The 21,883-nt window shown below is 49.2% G+C and overlaps 1 protein-coding gene across 1 annotated transcript in view; it reads left to right on the forward strand.

Moving 5' to 3' along the window:
• The window catches only part of DISP3 (dispatched RND transporter family member 3), a 55,858-nt gene that overhangs the window by 22,725 nt on the left and 11,250 nt on the right, over window positions 1–21,883 (forward strand). The window contains exons 4-11 of the mRNA XM_017887911.1: window positions 11,535–11,671; window positions 12,551–12,685; window positions 13,499–13,659; window positions 14,950–15,086; window positions 16,809–16,957; window positions 17,173–17,334; window positions 18,148–18,309; window positions 21,459–21,572. Coding sequence (XP_017743400.1) covers window positions 11,535–11,671; window positions 12,551–12,685; window positions 13,499–13,659; window positions 14,950–15,086; window positions 16,809–16,957; window positions 17,173–17,334; window positions 18,148–18,309; window positions 21,459–21,572 — 1,157 coding nt within the window. The remainder of the gene's footprint in view (window positions 1–11,534; window positions 11,672–12,550; window positions 12,686–13,498; window positions 13,660–14,949; window positions 15,087–16,808; window positions 16,958–17,172; window positions 17,335–18,147; window positions 18,310–21,458; window positions 21,573–21,883) is intronic.

Genomic DNA, 21,883 nt, shown 5'->3' on the forward strand with positions numbered 1-21,883 from the left:
TGGAACCAGTAGGATAGATAGAGAGAGGGATATGTGAGAGGGGATTTATTAGGGGAATTGCCTCATGCAATTATGGAGGCTAAGTCCCATGACACACCATCTGCAAACTGGAGACCTTTGGATGTTGGTACTCTGGCTCAGTCCAAATTTGAAGGCCTCAGAACTAGGGAAACTAATGGTGTAATTCTTGGTTCGAGACCAAAGGCCTGAGGACCCCAGGGACTGCTGGCGTAAGTCCTGGAGTCCGAAGGCCAGAGAGCCCAGAGTTTTGACGTCCAGGGGCAGGAGAAGAGTGTCTCAGCTCCAGTGGGGAAAGAGAGAGAGAGAGGAAATCACCTTTCTGCCCTTTTTGTTCTGTCCTGGGCCCCAGCCAATTGGACAGTGCCCACCCTGGCCACTGACACACATGCCAGTCTCCTCTGGGAAAACCCACACAGACACACCCAGAGGCAATGCCTTATGAGTTCTCTCTGTATTTCTTAATTCAGTCACAATGATACCTAAAATTAACCACACTTCCTGCCTCTAATACCCAGGGAGGCAATGGACAAGTTACTTCACTTCTCTGGGTGTCAGTGTTCCTATCGTTAAAATGGATAACATGATTCTGGCTGCCCTCTGGAGTCACTAAGAAGAGATGAGCTAACAGATGTGATGGTGCTTTGGGGTGGAAGGTGCTTTGGGATGGTGTGCCCCAGAGTACAACTGGGTCCCTCCCCACCAGAACAGAGCAGCAGTCCTTCTGGGCAATAACTGCAGTGCTTGCCCAGTCCCCACCCTGATAAACCAGTCCCAGGCACAGGAGGAATCCTTCTGCCCAAAATACCCTCATTCCTTCCACTGCTCATCCTTTATATTGAGCAACTGCTGGAATAATCAGAGCTAATGTTTATTGAGCACTTACTCTGTGCCACACACTGTTCAAAACCCTTTATACATACCAGCTCATTTAATTCTCACACCAACCCAATGAGGTGGGTGCTGTTATGATTATCTCCGTTTTATAGTTGAGGAAACTGAAACACAGCAATTAGGTAAGTCGTCCACAATTTTAAAGCTTATCAGTAGTGGAATGAGAGTCAAATCCCGACCTCACCCTTTGTGTTTTTGTGCCAGTTACTGCACTGGGAGCCTTCTCCCTGACTTACTTCTTTGTCAGGCAAGCTCCTATTCATCTATTAAGATCCAACTTGGGCAACATTAGCCAAAGGCTGGACTAAATGCCCACTACCTGCTATGATTTGGATATGCTTTGTCCTCCCTAAAACTCAGTGCAGCTGTGTTGAGAGGTGGGGCCTAGTGGAAGATGTTTGGGTCATGGGGGTGGATCCCTCATAAATAGATTAATGCCATCTTGTGGGAGTGAGCTAGTTCTCACTCGAGGGAACAGATTAGTTCCCAAGAGAGCGGGTTGTTATAAAGTGAGGTTCCTCCTCTTGTTTGGTCTCTTTTGCCTGTTCCCCCTTTGACCTTCCTCCGTGTTACAATGCAGCACAAAAGCCTTCACCAGAAGCCAATGCCATGCCATTGAACTTCCCAGCCTGCAGAACAATGAACTAAATAAACCTCTTTTCTTTGTAAATTACCCAGTCTCAGGTATTCTGTTATAGTAACATAAATCAGACTAAGATGCTACCTGTTTCCATAGTCCCCTTTCTTCTCCCTAAGGGAGGCAGGAAAGAGCATACACAGACTTTGGAGTCAGATAATATCTTGGGTCCTGTCCCAGTTATTCAAATTATTGTGAGTTCTAGCGAGCTATTTCACCCCTCTGAGCTACAATTTTATCACAGTGCTTCTCACTCTGTCTTTTAATTGTAACTCACAGTGCATTCCTCCAATCAACAACATCAGCATCACCTGGGGCTTGTTAGAAATGCAGACTCTCAAGTTCTCTCCCAGGCCTGCAGTATTTTCAGGTGATTTCTTTGCATATTTAAGTTTGAGAGAGGTCTGGTTTAATTATCCGTCTCTATAGAATGTGAGTTTATTGAAGACTGGGATTGTTTCCGGTTCAGTTTCTATGGGCCGAGCCCCAGCACAAGGCCAGGTACCCCTTAGTAAGGATTTGTTAGGGGAGTGAATGAATAAATGAATGGAGATGCCTCAAGGAAAGGTACTTGGCTGCATTGGAAAACTATGAGAGGTGCTGACTATAGAAGGACCTTCATGGTTTTAGATACCAGTATTAACTCTGCCCAGATGTTTAGCTGCTGAGGCAAATCCCCTGCCCTTAGGGAAGAAGCCACTCTTTTCTGTTTCCTCCCATTAGAGCATCACAGCAGTGGTGACAATCCTGTAGACTTTAGTGCTTTTGGGTGAACAAAATTCTTAAAATTACTCTATTTTTGGTTACCCAAGAGAAGGTAACATGTACCTTGACTTATAACAGAATAATATAAATGATCACTTTTATTGCTTTTAATACTGGAATCTTAGAATGTGTTCACTGCATTTATTGAGCTTCAATTTTTTGCATTTATGTTGCATGCATTTTAATTCTTAATACTTAAGCCTCATAAGACTGTTCTTTTATATTTATTCACATATTTACCTTTTCTGTTGGTGTTCATTACTTTGTATAATGTCATGTTTCCCTCTGGGATCATTTTCCTTGTGTCTAAAGAACTCTAGCATTTCTTTCAGTACAGGTTTGCTGGTGATAGATTCTCTGTTTTGTTTGCCTAGTAGACATCTTTATTTTACTTTCATTTTTGAAGCATTTTTGCTGGTATAGAATTACAAATGGGCAGTTATTTTCTTTTAATACTTTACCTGAAGATGTCACTCCATTGTCTTCTGACTTCCATCATTTCTGTAGAAAAGTAGGCTGTAAATCTTTTTTGTTGCACCATTAAAAATTCTCTTTTTTCTGCTTTTGAGATTTCTTTGTCTTTGTTTTCACCAGTCTTACTGTGACGTATCTTGGTGTGTTTTCTTTGCGTTTGTTCTGTTTGGGAACACAGAGCTTCGTGAAGCTGTAGGTTGATGACCGTAATCAGTTTTAAGAATGTTCTAGCTATTATCTCTTCAGATTTGCTTCTATCTTGTTCTCTGTTTCCTCTTTTTTGCACTCTGATTACACAAATGTTAGATCTTCTCACTGAGCCCCATATGTTTTCAATGCTTTTTTTCTGGGTTTTTTTTTTTTTTCCTTCTATGCTTTGGTTTAGATATTCTCGTTCACTGATCCTGCTTTCTATTTATTGTCTCTAGTCTGCCATTTAATGTCTATTGAGTTTTTAATGTTATTGTTCTGTTTTCCCTTTTTGAGAATTTCCGTTTGAATCTGTTATAGATCTAAATCACTGGTGCAATTATTTTATTCATCATTAGTTATTTTGTCCACATAATCCTCTCTGTTCTTAAACATATTAATTATAGTGTTTTAAACTTTTAATATTAACCTGCATATTTGTTTCTGTAGTCTGTTCTTTCACTTGGTTTAGGATCATGTGTTCCTGCCTGTGGGTATACCTGGTGATTTTTATTTTTTTATTTTTATCTTTTTGAGACAAGGTGTCACTCTGTCATTAAGGCTGAAGTGCTGTGGCATGATCATAGCTCACTGCAGCCTGAAACTCCTGGGCTCAGGTAATCCTCCCATCTCAGCCTCCTGAGTAACTAAGTCTACAGGCATGTGCCACCATGCCCAGCTCGTTTTTTGTTTTTGTTTTTGTTTTGAGACAGTGTTTGACTATGTTGCCCAGACTGGGTCTCAAACTCCTGGCCTCAAGTGGTCCTCCCACCTTGGCCTCTCAAAGTGTAACTTTTATTAAGTGATGAACATTATGTGAAAAACACACACACACAGAGGTCCATATGATGTTATTTCTTCCAGAGAGAATTTTTCCTTCACTTCAGAAGTCACATAGAGTCGTGGCTGATCACCTTAAGCAGGCAGTGACCACACTGAGAGTTGAGGATGGTTTGCAATCCTGGAAAGTCTCGGTCTACCTCTAGTTTGCCCTAGATTCTCTAGGATTTTCAACTGAGAGCTTGGTGTATTCTGCAGAGTCCTTTGCCTGGATAGGTTCCAAACTCTAATCTTTTATCTCTCAAAGCTGCTAAAAAAATCAGAACAAAGACAAAAATTCCACTCTGCTTTTTCTGAGGCTTTCTGCTTAGGTTTTTTGGCTTCAGGCCCCACACAGCCCCAGTCTCCTGCAGAAGTGCTAAGGGAAAACCTGGCCATGTGTTCTGCTGATCTGCAAGTGTCTGCCCAAAGCTCTGCTAGCTTATCTGACTCCCAGCCAAGTTTTTCAGCCTTCTGCCCATGTTTAGAATCAGCAAATGCCTCCAGGGTAAAAATGGCTGTAGAAGGGCAGCTTACCTTTCCTAGGTTCTTTCCTTTCTGCAGTCTTAGCCCTCTAGTTCTGATTACTTCAGCAACTCTCTACTGTCATCACAGATAGTTTCTGAATTTTAGTGGACATTTTAGTAGTTTTAGGTAAGGATACTGGTCTTCCATGAGCTATTTCTTTCAACTTGAGAGTAAAAGTATGGGCCTATGTCTTTTTATAATCAGCATCTAGCACAGGATCAAGAATCTAGAAGATACTCTATAAATGCTTTTCAAATTAGTGTGTGAATGAATAAATGATTGATTTTCTACTCTAATGAAAGGATAGTTAACCTATTTAATTCAACAAAGTAGATAATCCAGAGATCCTTTCAACTTGGCTTTTAAAAGTCCTGTTTACATTTTTAACAGCTTTATTGAGGCATAATTGACATACAACCAACTGCACATACTTTACAATTTGATTAGTTTTGACATGTGTGTATACACTGGGAAACCCCCACCACCATCAAGACAGTGAACACTAGCAGGGTACCATAGTTCATGCCTATATTCCCAGCTATTTGGAAGGCTGAGGCAGGAGGATCCTTGAGGCCAGGAATTTAAGACCAGCCAGGGAAACAGCAAGACCCTGTCTCTAAAAACACACAAAAATTAGCCTGTAGTCCTCGCTACTTTGGAGGCTGAGGTGGGAGGATCCCTTGAGCCGAGGAGTTCGAGGCTGCAGTGGACTATGATTGTGCTACCGCACTGTAGCCTGGGTGGCAGAGCAAGACCCTGTCTCTTAAAAAAAAAAAAGAATTGTCAAATTTGTTGGTATAAAATGATTTATAATATTTCCCTATGATGTCACCTTCTGTGTGTCTTCTTTTTTTTTTCATGATCAGTCTGGCTAGAAGCTTATCAATTTTATTGATCTCAAAGAACTTGCTTTTGGTTTCATTGATTTTCCTTTTTTTTTTTTTTTTTTTTGGAGTTTTTTTTCGTGGACTGCGCTCTGGCTGTGAGTGTCTCTACAGGCCTTGGAGGCAGTGCGCTGGTATTTCAGCTCGCGCCATAGCTCGCGGCCTCGCCACCGCGTTTCATCGCGGGCACGACCATTACTACATAGCGCTCTTCGCTTGCTGTAGCTCTGCTCAATGCCCCTCCAGAGTACACTGCGGACTACACAGGTCCGCCTGCCAACACACTTCTTAAAGAAATGAAGCAGCCCACAGGTGCCACCAGATGAACAGTGCAATCTTTATTCGATGTCCATGGCAGCCAGCCCGCAAAAAGATAAATCTCTCTCTGCCTTTCGCCGGCTGTAGTTTTTCGTAGTTGCTAGCTGTTTCTTAGTAGAGACAGTGGCTTTCCACCGTTTTAGCAGGAATGGGGTCTCGATCATCTGATTCGTGATCCACCCGTGGCGTCAGGCCTCGGCCAAAGTCGGGATTACCAGGCTGTGAGCCACTCGGCGCGCGTAAACGGAATTCCCAAGTGTCTGCTATTCTAAGAATTACGATTTATTTATTTTATTTTGATTTTCATGAGCACATAGTAGGGGTATATATTTATGGGGTACATGAGATGTTTTGAAAGAGGCATGCAATGTGAGGTAAGCACATCAGTGGAGAATAGGCTCTCCATCCCCTCAAGCATTTATCCTTCGAGTTACAAACTCTTAAGTTATTTTAAAATGTACAATTAACTTATTATTGACTGTAGTTACCCTATTTGCTACCCATTTCATTTATTTTCTCCATTGCTTTTCTGTTTTCTATTTCCTTGATTTCTGCTCTGATCTTTGTGATTTTTTTTCTTTGGATTATGTTACATTTCATTTTCTCTTGTACGACTTTCTTAAAGTAGAAGCTAAGGCCATTGATTTGAAACTTCTTTCCTAATAGAGGTGTTTAATGCTATAAAATTCCCCTTAAGTATGACTATTTTAGCACATTTCAAAATTTTGATATGTTATTTTCATTTCATTCAGTTCAAAATACTTTCCATTTTTCCTTTTGATCTCTTCTTTGACCCATGTGTAACTTAAAAGTGTCTTATTTAGTTTTCAAATATTTGGGAATTTTTCAGGCTTTTCGTTGCTGATTTTTAGTTTAATTTCATGATGGTTAGAGAACATACTCTGTATGATGTAAGTTCTTTTAAATTTATTGAGTCTTGTTTTATGGTCCAGTACATGGTCTTTCTTGCTGAATGTTCCCTGTATACTTGAAAAAAAAAGTTCTGTTTTTGCGTGAAATGTCCTGTAAGTCTCAATTAAATCAAGTTCATTGATTGTGTTGTTCATGGTCTTCTATATCCTTACTGATTTTCTGTCTAATTTTTCTAGCAACATTGAGAGAGAGATTGAAACATCTATTTACAATCGGCAAGTTGTCTATTTCTTTTTTCAGTTCTGTTAGTTTTTACTTCATGTATTTTAAAGCTCTGTTATTAACTATAAAAACATTTAGGATTGTAGTTTTGATGATCATTTTGAAATTATCTTCTTTGCCCCTAGTTATATTCTTTCCTCTGAAATTTACTTTATTTTTTATTAATATAATGAATCCAGCTTATTTTTTGATTCATGTTAGCATGGTATATCATTTTCTATCCCTTTGCTTTTATCCTATTTGTGTCTTTATATTTAAAGTGGGTTTCTTGTAGTCAGCTAGGTCTTGACTTTTTTAAAGGTCTCTGGGTGGCTCACGCCTGTGATCCCAGCATTTTGGGAGGCTGAGGCAGGTGGATCACGAGGTCAGAAGATCGAGACCAACCTGGCTAACAGTGAAACCCCGTCTCTACTAAAAAATACAAATAATTAGCCCGGCGTAGTGGTGGGCGCCTGTAGTCCCAGCTACTCGGCAGCTGAGGCGGGGGAATGGCGTGAACCCGGGAGGCGGAGCTTGCAGTGAGCTGAGATCGCGCCACTGCACTCCAGCCTGGGCGACAGAGCGAGACTCCATCTCAAAAAATAAATAAATAAATAAATAAATAAATAAATAAATATCTCTGATACTTTATCCCTTTTACTTGGGGTGTTTAAGCCATTTATAGTTAATGCAATTATTAATATGGTTAGACTTAAGTATATTTTATTCTATTTGTCCCATATGCTCTGTTTCCCGTTTCCTGTATTTTGCCTCTTTTGAAGTAATTGAATGTTTTTTATGATTCTATTTTATCTCCTTTGTTGGCTTTTATGCTGTAACTCTTTTAGTAGTTGCTTTACAGTTTATAGTATACATCTTTAAATTATCACAGTGTATCTTCAAATGATATATCATTTCATATGTAGTATAAGAGCTTTATAACAATATACTACTATTTCTTCCCTCCTAGCCTTTATGTTATTGTGGTTATGCATTTTATTTTAATGTATATTATAAACCCCACACTACATTATTTTTGTTTAAACTGTCAATTATCGTTTAAAGAGATTTGAATAAATAATAAGAAAATTTTATGTATTTGTTTATGTCATTACCATTTTCGTTGCTTTTTGTTTCTTTGTGTAGATCCATATTTCCGTCTGTTACCATTTTCCTTCTTCCTAAGGACTTCCTTTAACCTCTCTCTTAGGCTTAGCAGAGTGGCTAACACCTGTAATCCCACTTTGGGAGGCCAAAGTGGAAAGATTGCTTGAGGCCAGGGGTTCAAGACCAGCCTGGGCAACATAATGAGACCCAATCTGTATTAGTTCCTTTTCGCACTGCTGATAAAGACATACCTGAAACTGGGAGAAAAAAAAGAGATTTAATTGGACTTACAGTTCCACATGGCTGGGGAGGACTCAGAATTATGGCAGGAGGCAAACGGCACTTCTTAGATGGTGACAATAAGAGAAAATGAGGAAAAAGCAAAAGCAGAAACACCTGATAAACCCATCAGATCTTGTCAGACTTATTCACTACCATGAGAACAGCACGGTAAAGACCAGCCCCCATGATTCAATTACCTCCTCTTGGGTCCCCCCAACAACACATGAGAATTCTGGGAGATGCAATTCAAGTTGAGATTTAGGTGGGGACACAGACATATCATTCCACTCTGGCCCCTCCAAATCTCATGTCCTCACATTTTAAAATCAGTCGTGCCTTCCCAGCATTCTCCAAAGTCTTAACTCATTTCAGCATTAACCCAAAAGTCCACAGTCCAAAGTCTCATCTAAGGCAAGGCAAGTCCCTTCTGCCTATAAGCCTGTAAAATCAAAAGCAAGCTAGTTACTTCCTAGATACAATGGGAGTACAGGTATTGGGTAAATACAACCGTTCCAAATGGGAGAAATTGGCCAAAACAAAGGGGTTACAGGGCCCATGCAAGTCCGAAATCCAGCGGGGCAGTCAGATTTTAAAGCTCCAAAATGATCTCCATTGACTCCAGGTCTCACATCCTCACATCCAGGTCACACTGATGCAAGAGGTGGGTTTCCATGGTCTTGGGCAGCTCTGCCACTGTGGCTTTGCAGGGTACAGCCTCCCTCCTGGGTGCTTTCATGGGCTGGCATTGAGTATCTGAGGCTTTTCCAGGCACATGGTGCAAGCTGTCAGTGGATCTACAATTCTGGGGTCTGGAGGCCAGTGGCCTTCTTCTCACAGCTCTACTACGCAGTGGCCCAGTAGGGACTCGTTGTGAGGGCTCCGACCCCACATTTCCCTTCCATACTCCCCTAGCAGAGGTTCTCCATCAGGGCTCCACCCCTGCAGCAAACTTTTATCTGGGCATCCAGGCATTTCCATATATCTTCTGAAATGTAGGTGGAGGTTCCCAGATCTCAATTCTTGACTTCTTTGCACCCACAGGCTCAACACCACGTGGAAGCTGCCAAAGCTTGGGGCTTCCACTCTCTGAAGCCACAGATTGAGCTGTACATTGGTCCCTTTCGGCCACAGCTGGAGTGGCTGGGACACAGGGCACCAAGTCCCTAGGCTGCACACAGCATGGGGACCCTGCGCCTGGCCCAGGAAACCACTTCTTCCTCCTGGGCCTCCAGGCCTGTGATGGGAGGGGCTGCCATGACATTCTCTGAAATTCTCCATGTCAGAGAATGTTAATCCCCATGGTCTTGGGGATTAACATTAGGCTCCTTGCTACTTATGCAAATTTCTGCAGCTGGCTTGAATTTCTCCCCCAGAAAATGGGTTTTTCTTTTCTATTGCATAGCCAGGCTGCAAATTTTCCAAACTTCTATGCTCTGCTTCCCTTATAAAACTGAATGCCTTTAACAGCACCCACGTCACATGTCGAATGCTTTGCTGCTCAGAAATTTCTTCTGCCAGATACCCTAAATCATCTCTCTCAAGTTCAAAGTTCCACAGATCTCTAGGGCAGGGGCAAAATGCTGCCAGTCACTTTGCTAAAACATAACAAGAGTCACCTTTGCTCCAGTTCCCAACAAATTCCTCCTCTTCATCTGTGACCACCTCAGCCTGAATTTTATTGTCCATATCGCTATCAGCATTTCACACAAAGCCATTCAACAAGTCTCTAGGAAGTTCCAAACTTCCCTACATTTTCCTATCTTCTTCTGAGCCCTCCAAACTGTTCCAGTCTCTGCCTGTTACCCAGTTCCAAAGTTGCTTCCACATTTTCAGGCATCTTTTCAGCAGAGCCCCATTCTGCTGGTACCAGTTTACTGTATTAGTCCGTTTTCACGCTGCTGATAAAGACATAACTGAAACTGAGAACAAAAAGAGGTTTCATTGGACTTACAGTTCCACATGGCTGGGAAGGACTCAGAATCATGGCAGGAGGCAAAAGGCACTTCTTACATGAGGACAGCAAGAGAAAATGAGGAAAAAGCAAAAGCAGAAACCCCTGATAAACCCATCAGATCTCATGAGACTTATTCACTATCATGAGAATAGCATGGGAAAAACCAGCCCCTATGATTCAATTACCTGCCCCTGGGTCCCTCCCACGACACTCGGGAATTCTGGGAGATACAATTCAAGTTGAGATTTGGGTGGGGACACAGCTAAACGCTATTATCATCTCTACTAAAAAATAAAAAATTGGCCAGGCATGGTGGCATGCATCTGTAGTCTAGCTACTCAGGAGGCTGAGGTGGAAGGACTGTTTGAGACCAGGAGTTAGAGGCTATAGTGAGCTATGATCATGCCATTGCACTCCAGCCTGGGTGACAAAGTGAGACCCTGACTCAAAAAAAAACATTTAAATCTCTTTTAGTGCAGGTATACTGGAGATGAATTATTTCAGTTTTTGTCTATCTAAAAAAAGTGTTTTATTTTGCCTTTGTTTTTGAAATGTATTTTGCTGGGTATAGAATCCTGGGCTGACTTTCTTCCCACTGCCTGCAAAGGATGTTGCTCCCCTGCCTTCTCACGTGCCCCATTTTTAATGGGAAGTCTGCTGTCAGCCTTGTCTTTGTTCCTCTGTGTCTTTTTCTCAGGCTGCTTTTTAAGATTTTATTTTGGTCACTATTTTTTAGCAACTTGGTTATGATGTGCATAGTTTTTTGTGCTTGGGGTTCATTGCTGAAGCTTCTTGTGTCAGTGGGTGTATCGTTTTCATCAAGTTTGGAAAATTTTCAGCCTCCTTTGGGGAGTCCAATAACCCATATTTTAGGCTGCACTGAGGACTGGAAACTCTCAAAGCACTAAACCAGGGTAAGCATAGGACTCATTTTGTTTCTCGTCTCTCAGGGATCATCCTTGCCTTGTTTCATGCATTTTCTCACATTTTTGTTCCAGCGAGAAGATAAATATGGACTCCATCTTGTTACTCCATCTTGGCCAGAAGCAGATGTCACTTATGTTTGTATTTTAAGACACAGTTCGACCAGCCTGGTTATGTTATTTTTTTTTAATTAAAAATAACTTGTGTTAAGCACACATTGAATAGCAGTGTAAAACTGAATATCTAGCAGCCAGTTTGAATTTAGAGTTTGGCCATAGATGTGGAGAATTGGAAGATGACATAGAGCTGATTATAACTGATCATGATCTACGTAGAGCAATGGTTCTCAACCTTGACCCTACATTTGAATCACCTGAGAGAGTTAAAGAGTACTGATGATTCAGACCCACCTCAGCAGTTCTGGTCTAATTTGTCTGAAGCCTGGCCTGGACATCAGGATAATTGGAAGCCCCCAGGTGATTTTGATGTCCAGCGGAGGTACAGAGTCACAGGTGAAGTGGACAGCTCCTGATCCTCCTCCACATGTTCACAGCCATTTCTAACCCTCTTCCTGTTGTTCTTCTCTCCACGTCCTCCTTTCCCCCAGCAAAGTCCAGGTTCTCTATGGGGGCACAGACCTGTTTGACTATGAAGTGCGCAGGACCTTCAACAATGACATGCTCCTGGCCTTCATCAGCAGCAGCTGCATCGCCGCCCTGGTCTACATCCTCACCTCCTGCTCAGGTAGGGCTTCTCTCAAGCCAGCCCCCTTCTCCCCTCCCAGGGTGCTCCTGTCTGCCCAGAGCCTGCCTTCTCAAGAATGCCGCAATACTCTTGAACCCAGCATGTCAGAGCTGAGGACACAGGGATATGCAAATAAATCATCTTTCAACCCCAAGCACACAGACTGAGGCCTGGAGGCAGGTTGGGCTGTACCAGCCTGGGTCACACCCTCTACCCTGGGCCCCTGCACAGTTGGACCTTTTGCCTGTTGATCATCTGTCTCCTGTTGATAGCCTTGTGTTGGGGAGCCTGGGGTATTGTATTCCTTTGTGGATTACTTTGTAGCCTATTTTGGGTCCCAAGTCAACAGCCCTCTGCCCCCGATCACTTTTTCACCTCCGCGTGCTGCTAGTTGCTAGCGTGGACACTAGCTGCTGCTTACTCCTGTGTGTATACAGTAAGCACACTCTACTGCCCAAGCAGACAAACAATGGTAATACTTTCCAAAATGGGAAAGACATTCATTCATCCATGCAACAGATATTTACTGGGCACCAAACTATGTGCCAGATGCTGTAAGGTGCCAGGGATCCAGACACAGTTCCTAGCCCCAGGTCATATGTGATGTTCATAAGGCTCTTGAGGTAAAGTCTGCAAAGAGGAGGACAGCCTGACCTACTCAGGGATGGCTCCATCTGCCACTTGGGCCTCCTGTCCGGTGCCCTCTTTGGGCGTGGAAAACTGAGAATTGGCCTTGTGCCTGTGCTGGGAACAGAGTCGTGAATAGTGCCCAGGGTTGGGGGGAAGAGACAGGACCCAGCTGAGGTCAGGGACTCTAATGGGGCTTGTGTCCCATGAGGGTCCCCCCACCTTCTCCCTCGTGCCTCTTACCCTGCCCAGTGTTCCTGTCCTTCTTCGGGATTGCCAGCATTGGTCTCAGCTGCCTGGTGGCCCTCTTCCTGTACCACGTGGTCTTTGGTATCCAGTACTTGGGCATCCTGAATGGAGTGGCCGCCTTCGTGATCGTGGGCATTGGTGAGTCGCCTCTGTTGCCATGGCAGTGCACCTCCCACATGGGAAGTCTGCCGCATCCCCTTTCTCCCTGGATACAAAGCCTGGCTTTCCTGGGGGCTCTACACAGCTCCTGCTGAGGCCTAGAGCCTTGGAGTGCAGGGTTAGAATGTGGGTGGTGGGCCAGGTGCGGTGGCTCACTCCTGTAATCCCAGCACTTTGGGAGGCCGAGGTGGGTGGATCACAAGGTCAGGAGATCGAGACCATCCTGGCTAACATGGTGAAATCCCGTCTCTACTCAAAATACAAAAAAAAAAATGTAGCCGGGCGTGGTGGCAGGCGCCTGTAGTTCAGCTGCTTGGGAAGCTGAGGCAAGAGAATGGTGTGAACCTGGGAGGCGGAGCTTGCAATGAGCCGAGATCGCGCCACTGCACTCCAGCCTGGGCGACTGAGCAAGACTCCAGCTCAAAAACAAACAAACAAACAAAAAGAATCTGGGCAGATCCTTGGCATAGGGTGAGTGGAGAGAGCAGGAAGGTTTGCTGGATGGAAGTGAGGATGGTGGGAAAGGCCCAGGAAGTATGGGAAGGAGGCCAGGATGTGGGAGAAGGTACCTAGCTCTGGGTGAGGTTGGGGCCAAGGAGTGTAGTGGGTGGAGCTTGAACTCTTGGTGGGAGGAGCTAGTCAGAGGGGTCTTTCCACACTCTAAGCTGAGAAGCAGGACTCCTGCAGCCTGACCTCCCAGGAGGCCACTTAGACTTGGTCTAGGGCCAGGTTGGGCCTGATCCTGGAGACAGCAGAATGATCCTGAGCCTGGCCCGGGACTCCCTCCCACAGGTGTGGACGACGTCTTTGTGTTCATCAACACCTACCGCCAGGCCACCCACCTGGAAGACCCACAGCTGCGCATGATCCACACCGTCCAAACTGCAGGCAAGGCCACCTTCTTCACCTCCCTGACCACGGCCGCCGCCTACGCAGCTAACGTCTTCTCCCAGGTGCGGACCTGCCCTCCATTCCTCCCACCTGCCCATGCATACCTAGCCCCTGGTCTCTGCTCTTCCCACCACTGCTTGAGTGGCCATATAGCCTTCACCCCAAGGTACTTGCCTCATCTCTAGAGTTCATTTTTGTCACGAATCACCCATTACCCAAACTTAACAAGTGTGAATGTTATAATAATCCAGACAGCATTTATTAGGGATCCTCAGTAGTAGTAATCTAGCCTCCACCCTGGAGGACATTTGGCAGTTTCCAAAGCTCTTTCTCATTTAATCTTCATTACCGTGGTAATTGACAAAGGTACCATTACCATCCTATTTTCCAAAAAAAAACTTGACCCTTGAGAGGTAAAGTGGCTTCTTCAGGATCACACAGCAGGTAAGTGAGAAGCCTGACCAAGTCCACGGCCAGTCCCGCTCTGCCTGCTTCTGGCTGTGTTTTCCTTCCTCGCGCTAACTTCCTCTTGCTGCCTCTGAGTGGGGCTTAGGAGAAGGCATTGAGCCCAGGCTGGGTTCTTGGTGTGGGAAGACAGTGAATTGGCCCAAGTCTTTGAGAGACTTTACGACCTGAGCTGAGTAGCCCCTCTGGAACCCAGCAGATGCTTTAGGATTATCCAGGTCCTTCTAGAGAATCACTTCTGGAGGGTAGGCAGAGCTGGGTTCAGCTTCTGCTGTGTGACATTGGGCAGGCTGCGTGACCTCTCTGAGCCTCGCTTTCCTCATGTGTGGATTATCCAGAGACTGAGATGCGAGGATGATGGTGAAAGTGTTTCACAGAGTGCAGGCTGCTCTGTTGGTGGTTACAGCTTCCTTCCAACTAGCACCTCCCTGTGTGGTCCCTGTCGTACTTCTGGAACATACCCATTGCTCCTAGTCCCCAGGGTCCCTGCCTCCTTCATGTGGCAGAATTCTGTCCCTCCCCGCCCCGCCCCGCCACTAACACATGGCTTGGTCTAACGGGATGTGTCTTCCTCTGTCCCCTATTCATTCGCGTAATGACAGCTACTGACCACTGCCTCTGTGCCAGGCACTGTTCCAGGCAGTGGGCTGCAGATAGACAAGAGCCTCCACTCAAGGTGTGGATCCTTCCTGTGCTGCTGTATCCCCTGATACCAGCCCTTGGTGTCACCACCAGCGAGGCTGGTGGTTGGCATCTGGCACGCCCTGGCCTCTCCTATTGCCTCAGTCTGGCGATCTGGGATCCTGGTGTCTCTGGCTGCAGGGGGGCACCCAGGCCCACTGACTGCAGGTCCAACCAGCTACATCCTCTCTTCCTTTCCATCACAGGATCCAGCCTCACGACTTTGGCTGTTCATGTCTCTCATCGTGTCCTGCTGCTGGCTGGCTGTGCTTGTCACCATGCCTGCAGCCCTGGGCCTCTGGAGCCTCTACCTGGCACCGCTGGAGAGCTCCTGCCAGACCAGGTAAGTCGGGCGGGGCCTCTTCCCAAGCAAGGTATCCACAACAGGCCTCTGTGAGCCACTCAGCGCACCACCCTCTCTTCCAGAAGCCTTCTGTATGCCCAGTCCTGTGCCAGGCAGGGAACAGGAAAGGAGAAGATACTTCCATCCAATAATTGCAATTTGGGGTCACCAGTGTCACCAGGAAATGAGCAAAGCACTTTTGTCCAAGACTGATGACATCACCATTCACTTCCCAAAGAACCCTGGGAGCTGGGTTCTCTTGCTGTGCCCATTCTACAGATGAGAAAACAATGGCTCAGGGAGGTTGGGCAGCTTTTTCAAGGTCACCCATTTAGTAGGCAGTAGAGCCTGGATTTAAACCAAAGAACTCTGCCTCCAGATCCCACACTCTTAGCCACCATGTTGAGTGTCCTCAGGTTCTCGTCTGTAGATGTAGTGAGCCGTGTGCAGAGTTGAACAGGTCAGTTCAGAGTTGCTGCTGGAGGTTTAGGGGGAAAGGTCTTGTGGGCCTGGTGGTTGGGAAGAGGGAGGGGGATGGTGGTGGAGTTGAATCAGGCCTGGGTGGCTGCCTGGGGCTGGGAGGATGGAGGGGCTCTGGGCTTGGAACAGCGCCCACTCATTGTGATAAAGGCCTTGGCCAGTGGTGGTCAGCAATGTCCACTTGCCCATGGTGAGCCCCGGAGGGGCTGGAGGGAGAGAAGGGCCCAGCAAGGAGCTTAGACTTGGGCCTGAGACGGACTCCTCAGCTCTCCCCACTCACATCCTCTCCCTTCAGGACTCTGCTGTGGTGGTGCGGGTTGGCACTGCACACAGGTGCCCTGGCAGAGACACTGTTCTCTGTACCATGGGCGCTCAGATTTGACTGTTTTCCATGACAGTTTCATGTCATAGAAGCAGCGTCGTGGGGAAAAGGCACCTTTTTCTGATCTCTACAGAGATACCAAATAAGCCTCCCCTCTGCCCCCCGCCCCACCTGGGGCTGTCTCCCCAGTGGTCCTGTTGGGTGCAGTCATCTTCCCAGTCAGTCAGACGTGGGCTTCAAGCCTCACCTCCTCCCTCGGCAGCCGTGGAACCCTGGGCAGGTGACTTCACCTCTGCATCTCAGTTTCCTTTTCTATGAAACAGCTGTGATCCCTGTGTGTGTGAGTCTCACGAGGATTAAGTGAGATAATCCACGCAGATGCTCCCAGCTCACTGCTGGCACATGGCAGTGGTATTAGCCACACACACAGCGCTCGTGTCAGCCATAAGGATTATTCTGGTGCCCAGTCCCTAGGGTGAGCTGTGTCTCTCATGTGTTCACTCCAGCTGAGACCTCGGCCACGCAGCTACACTCTCAGCCCTGCCCTGCTCCCTCCTCCTGGCTCCCCTGAGTATTAAGTTGGTGACAGAGCCCCTGGGCCACACAGCAGCAGAGGAATGAGTCCCCTGATTTGATCACTTTAGTGCCTGGGCCACTGTGTGTTGTCATCCCCTCTTGCTGGGTAATGTCTGCTGTCACCATTTGTCTCTCTGGAGGAAGACTGGCACCTGAGGGCCCTGGGGTAGACGGTACTAGAAAGAAACCAGGTGACCAGCTCCCAGAAGTCTGGGGTGCTCATCCTGTGTGTGATGTCAGCAGCACTGTGATACCTGGGTTCATCTGATCCTCAGGGCCCTGCCCCACCCTCCCTGGGTACCCAGGACCCTCTGGCTCACCGCTCTCCCCTACTCTTTCCACAGCTGCCACCAGAATTGCGGCCGCAAGAGCTCCCTGCACTTCCCCGGAGACGTGTTTGCTGCTCCTGAGCAGGTTGGAGGCAGCCCCACCCAGGGTCCCATACCCTACCTGGATGATGACATCCCCTTGCTGGAGGTCGAGGAAGAGCCAGGTGAGAGCTAGCACAGGCCTGCCCTGCTGACCCCAGCAAGACCCAGCACTACCTCTGCCCGGGGAGTAACACTTGATAAGTTGGTCCTGAGACTGGGGACTGGACAAGATGGCCTGCGGGCTTCCTCACCAGGCATCTGGGCTTCCCTGGAAGCGAGCATGGACCACAGTGGGCTTTGACTCAGGCTTTGACGGGCTACTGCTCTGCCCTGGCAGTGTCACTGGAGCTGGGAGACGTGTCCCTGGTGTCTGTGTCCCCCGAGGGTCTGCAGCCAGCCTCCAACACGGGCAGCCGCGGCCAGCTCATTGTGCAGCTGCAGGAGCTGCTGCACCACTGGGTCCTGTGGTCAGCCGTCAAGAGCCGCTGGGTGATTGTGGGTAAGTGGGCCCTCTGCCCCTCCCCCTGTCTCGCAGCTCCACCCCCAAAACACACAGGAACTGGGAGCCCACCCCCTCTCGCAGATGCCCCAGGGTCAGAGGCCTGGGCTGGGGTCTCTCCCTCTCCGACCCCCCGGCTCCTTCCTGTGCAGAATGAAGCTGGTCACAGCAGCTGTTGCTCAATGGCCCCTGCTGTGTGCCAGCCACTCACACTGGGCAGTAGCACAGAGCATGCCACGCATGGGCCCTGGAGTTAGACCCACTTGAGTCTGAGTCCCAGTTTGGCCGAGTCCTAGCTGTGTGAATTTGGCTATTCCAGTCTGTTTAGCACTCAGTTCCTATTCTGTAATTGAGGACGAGAACGGTGGCTAGGAAGGCAGCTGTAGTTGGAGAGTATATATAAAGACCTCAGCCCAGCACATGGCACGTAGTAAGTGCTCCATGAATGTTAAGTGCTATTATTATTGTCATCTTCAACAGGATTTCAGAGTTGTGTGAGATCAAGTAGTGCACCAGCTCTTTATAAACTACGAGGTACTCTTAGGTGGCTGCCGCTTCTTGTCCAGTAGTGTTAGATTATAGCTTATAGTCAAACCCCACAGGACACCACAAAGCAAGTGATCCCTGGCCCTGGAGGACCATCCCCAGTAAGCTTTGCCCACGGGCTGGCATGCAGGGCCTTCCCCCACGCCCTTAGGACACCCCCACACCTCCACCACAACCAGAGCAGCTGTCTCGCCGGCACTTGGGAGCCCCACTGGGAATGGACCAGCTGGGTCCAGCCCCGCCTGGTGTAGCGCCATCTCCTCACAGGGCTGTTCGTCTCCATCCTCATCCTGTCCCTGGTGTTCGCCAGCCGGCTCCGCCCTGCCAGTCGGGCCCCGCTCCTTTTCCGGCCTGATACCAACATCCAGGTGCTGCTGGACCTCAAGTACAACCTGAGTGCCGAGGGCATCTCCTGCATCACCTGTTCAGGTGAGGCTTCCAGCCAGGCTGTCCCCGGCCCGCTCAGGTGTCCAGGTCCCAAAGGCTGTTGGTCTGAGAGATGCAGGATCCTGGCTCCCCATCAATGCCTGACCTCAGGCAAATCCCACTCACTGCTGAGCCCCCGTGTTCCCACAGTTCATTTAACAGATGCTTGCTGGGTGCCTGCTGGATGCCGGCTCTGGGGAGGTACAGTGGGCAGGCGGCACAGGCTTCCCAAGCTCAGGGAGCTCATATTCCAGCTCTAGAGACTAGTCACTGTAATAGTAGATCTGAGCTTTGGTGGAGGAAGACTAGGGTATCTTAAAGGCCCACATCATGGAAGGCTTCCTGGAGGAAGTAACGTCTAGGCCAAAACTCACAAGAATGGGAAGGAGTTAGCCAGGCTGGGAGGGGAGAGGAGAGAAGAGGAGGAGTTAACCAGGTAGGGAGGGGAGAAGAGGGAAGGGTGGGGTTAGCCAGGCTGGGAGAGGAAAGGAGGGAAGAGGAGAGGTTAGCCATGTGAGGAGGGGAGAGGAGAGAAGGGGTTAGCCAGGCTGGGAGGGAGAGGAGGGAAGAGGAGAAGTTAGCCAGGTGAGGAGGGGAGAGGAGAGAAGAGGAGGGGTTAGCCAGGTGAGGAGGGGAGAGGAGGGAAGGGGTTAGCCAGGCTGGGAGGGGAGAGGGAGGAAGAGGAGAGGTTAGCCTGGTGAGGAGGGGAGAGGAGGGAAGGGGTGGGGTTAGCCAGGCAGGGAGGGGAGAGGAGGGAGGAGTCTAGGCAGAGGAGAGCAGCAGAGGTGGGAAAGACCAAGGCCACATTTGAGAGAGGCAGTTGCAGGAGCTAGGCTGGCCCAGTGGACTGGGATAGGGCAGGTGGGCTGAAGTGAGGGGTCTGGATTTTATTCTGATTGTCACTGGAAACTAGTCACGTGGTTTAAGTGGAGAAGTGGGGTGATGGAGTCTCCCAGGTGCTGTGTGGAGGTGGATTGGGGCACTGGGGTGGAAGCTGGCTGGGAGGCTGGGTAGGAGGCTGGTGGGGTATTCTAGAGGAGAGTTGGTGGCGCTGGGACCAGCATGCTGACAGCAGCGGTGGTGGAGTCAAGAGGTTTTTAGGAGGCGGTTTCCACAGGACTTGGTGACGGAGTGAGAGTTGGGAATGAGCCAGGAGGGAAGATAGAGATGGCTCCTTGATTTTGAGGTAGCTGGCCCAGGCCGCATTTTACAGAGGGGGAGCAGGGTAGGGGCAGGCAAAGTCAACCCAAGGTCATCTGACTTTGCCAGGGCAGTTAGAAACCAAATGAGAAGATGCCTGGGTGAGTGCTTCCAGCTCACAGGAGCAGATCTGCTGCCTGCTGTAATTGCCTTTATTTAATTAGGGCGGTGCTGAGATTAACCTAGCCTTCCCCTTGGCAATGGCGGCCAAATGTGTGATAATCCACTGCAGCTCCGAGAGGCGCCGGAAGAGCCCCTCGCACCTTGGAGCCAGCCCCGGCCACGTCCCCAGCTCCTTTCCCCAACTGCCAGTACGTGGCATTGCTCCTGATCATCACTGCCACCACGGGTCTCCTGCCTGCCCAAAGGGCCTGCTCCCCTTCCACAGATGGACAAACCCCAAAGCTCCCTGACAACATCTGGGGCCAGGACCAGGCCAGAGCCCAGCCAGGACCCCAGCCAGAGCCCAGCCAGGACCCCAGCCAGAGCCCACCCAGGACCCCAGCCAGAGCCCAGCCAGAGCCCAGCCAGAGCCCAGCCAGGACCCCAGCCAGAGCCCAGCCAGAGCCCAGCCAGAGCCCAGCCAGGACCCCAGCCAGAGCCCAGCCAGAGCCCAGCTAGGACCCCAGCCAGCACCCCAGCCACAGCCCAGCCAGGACCCTAGCCAGCACCCCAGCCAGGACCCCAGCCACAGCCCAGTCAGGACCCCAACCACAGCCCAGCCTGAGCCCAGCCAGGACCCTAGCCAGACCCCAGCCAGCACCCCAGCCCAGGACCCCAGCCACAGCCCAGCCAGCACCCTAGCCACAGCCCAGCCACAGCCCAGCCAGACCCCAGCCAGGACCCCAGCCAGACTCCAGCCAGACCCCAGCCAGTACCCCAGCCAGGACCCCAGCCAGAACCCCAGCCAGAGTCCAGCCAGACTCTAGCCAGACTCCAGCCAGACCCCAGCCAGGACCCCAGCCAGGACCCCAGCCAGAGCCCAGCCAGGACCCAAGCCACAGCCCAGCCAGGACCCCAGCCAGAGCCCAGCCCCTGCTCCCTGTACCTCTTCCTCTGAGAACTGCCTCTTGGAGAGACCCCTTCAGAGTGCAGCAGAGTGCTTCAGCTTTACAAGGGGCAGGCAAGGCCAGACCCCAATGGGGTGGCAAGTCCCTCTCTGGGCAGGTCCCTTCACCTCTGCTTTCCACTCCATCAAGTGGGGTTCATGGGAACAGCCTCAGGATGGCTGTGAGGGTTAAAACTTTGAAGGTGCAGTTCTCTCATTTCTAATTTAAAAAACCCAAAGGGCTAACACACAACGCTTGAAGCAAAACGGGCATATATGTCTCCCAACATGTCTGCCAGCTGATGACCTTGGGTCACCCTAACAGTCACTCCTGTTAATTGGATGCAGAGGATGTGATGTCCCACCCCCAAGGGAAGTGTGGCATCATCCCTACCCGACAGAGGAGGCAGAGTGGCACAGAGAGGGTGAGCAGGGGGCAGAGTGGCACAGAGAGGGTGAGCAGGGGGCAGAGTGGCACAGAGAGGGTGAGCAGGGGCAGAGTGGCACAGAGAGGGTGAGCAGGGGCAGAGTGGCACAGAGGGGGGGCAGAGTGGCACAGAGGGTGAGCAGGGGCAGAGTGGCACAGAGAGGGTGAGCAGGGGGAGAGTGGCACAGAGAGGGTGAGCAGGGGGCAGAGTGGCACAGAGAGGGTGAGCAGGGAGCATTTCAGTGGTTTTCTCTGGGCAGGCTGATGGTGCCTTTCTCTGGGCCTAAAATTCCTAAAAGTTTGGTATTTGATTTTGTAAAAGTTCTTCCTAGTTTCTTACCCCACACACCCACCCCTCCAGTCCCTGGGCCCCAGTTCCTGAGACTGTGTCAGATCCCAGCCTCTTGCCTCTGCCCATCGGGCCCAGCCCGGGATGCCCTGCTGTCCTGCTGTCCTTGACGTGGTGTTGTGGGGCAGGTCTGTTCCAGGAGAAGCCCCACAGCCTACAGAACAACATCCGGACGTCCCTGGAGAAGAAGAGGCGAGGCTCGGGGGTTCCCTGGGCCAGCCGGCCTGAGGCCACCCTGCAGGGTGAGCACTGGGGGTGGAGGGTGAGGAAATCCTCCCTGGTGCTAGGGTTGGGGGCCCTGTAAGGGGAGCAGATAAAATTCCTTCTGGATTCTCCTTCAAGATGGACGTTGTGTGTTCCTGGTCACTGCAGAGGAGCTGGGGATGGGGGGTGAATTTGGGGCCCTCACCTGCCATCCCGCCAGGACAGTAGGCTCCTGTGACACCCTGGGCTGTGGTGCCCCCCAAGCCCTCCCTGTGCACCAAAGCCATCCTGAGTGTCCAGGGGCAGAGGCAGGCGTCCCAGGCCCCGAACACTGGCTTATCCCTGCTGG

This window comes from Rhinopithecus bieti, unplaced genomic scaffold, assembly GCF_001698545.2.
Source record: "Rhinopithecus bieti isolate Rb0 unplaced genomic scaffold, ASM169854v2 scaffold_16234, whole genome shotgun sequence".
NCBI classification, from domain to species: Eukaryota; Metazoa; Chordata; class Mammalia; order Primates; family Cercopithecidae; genus Rhinopithecus; species Rhinopithecus bieti.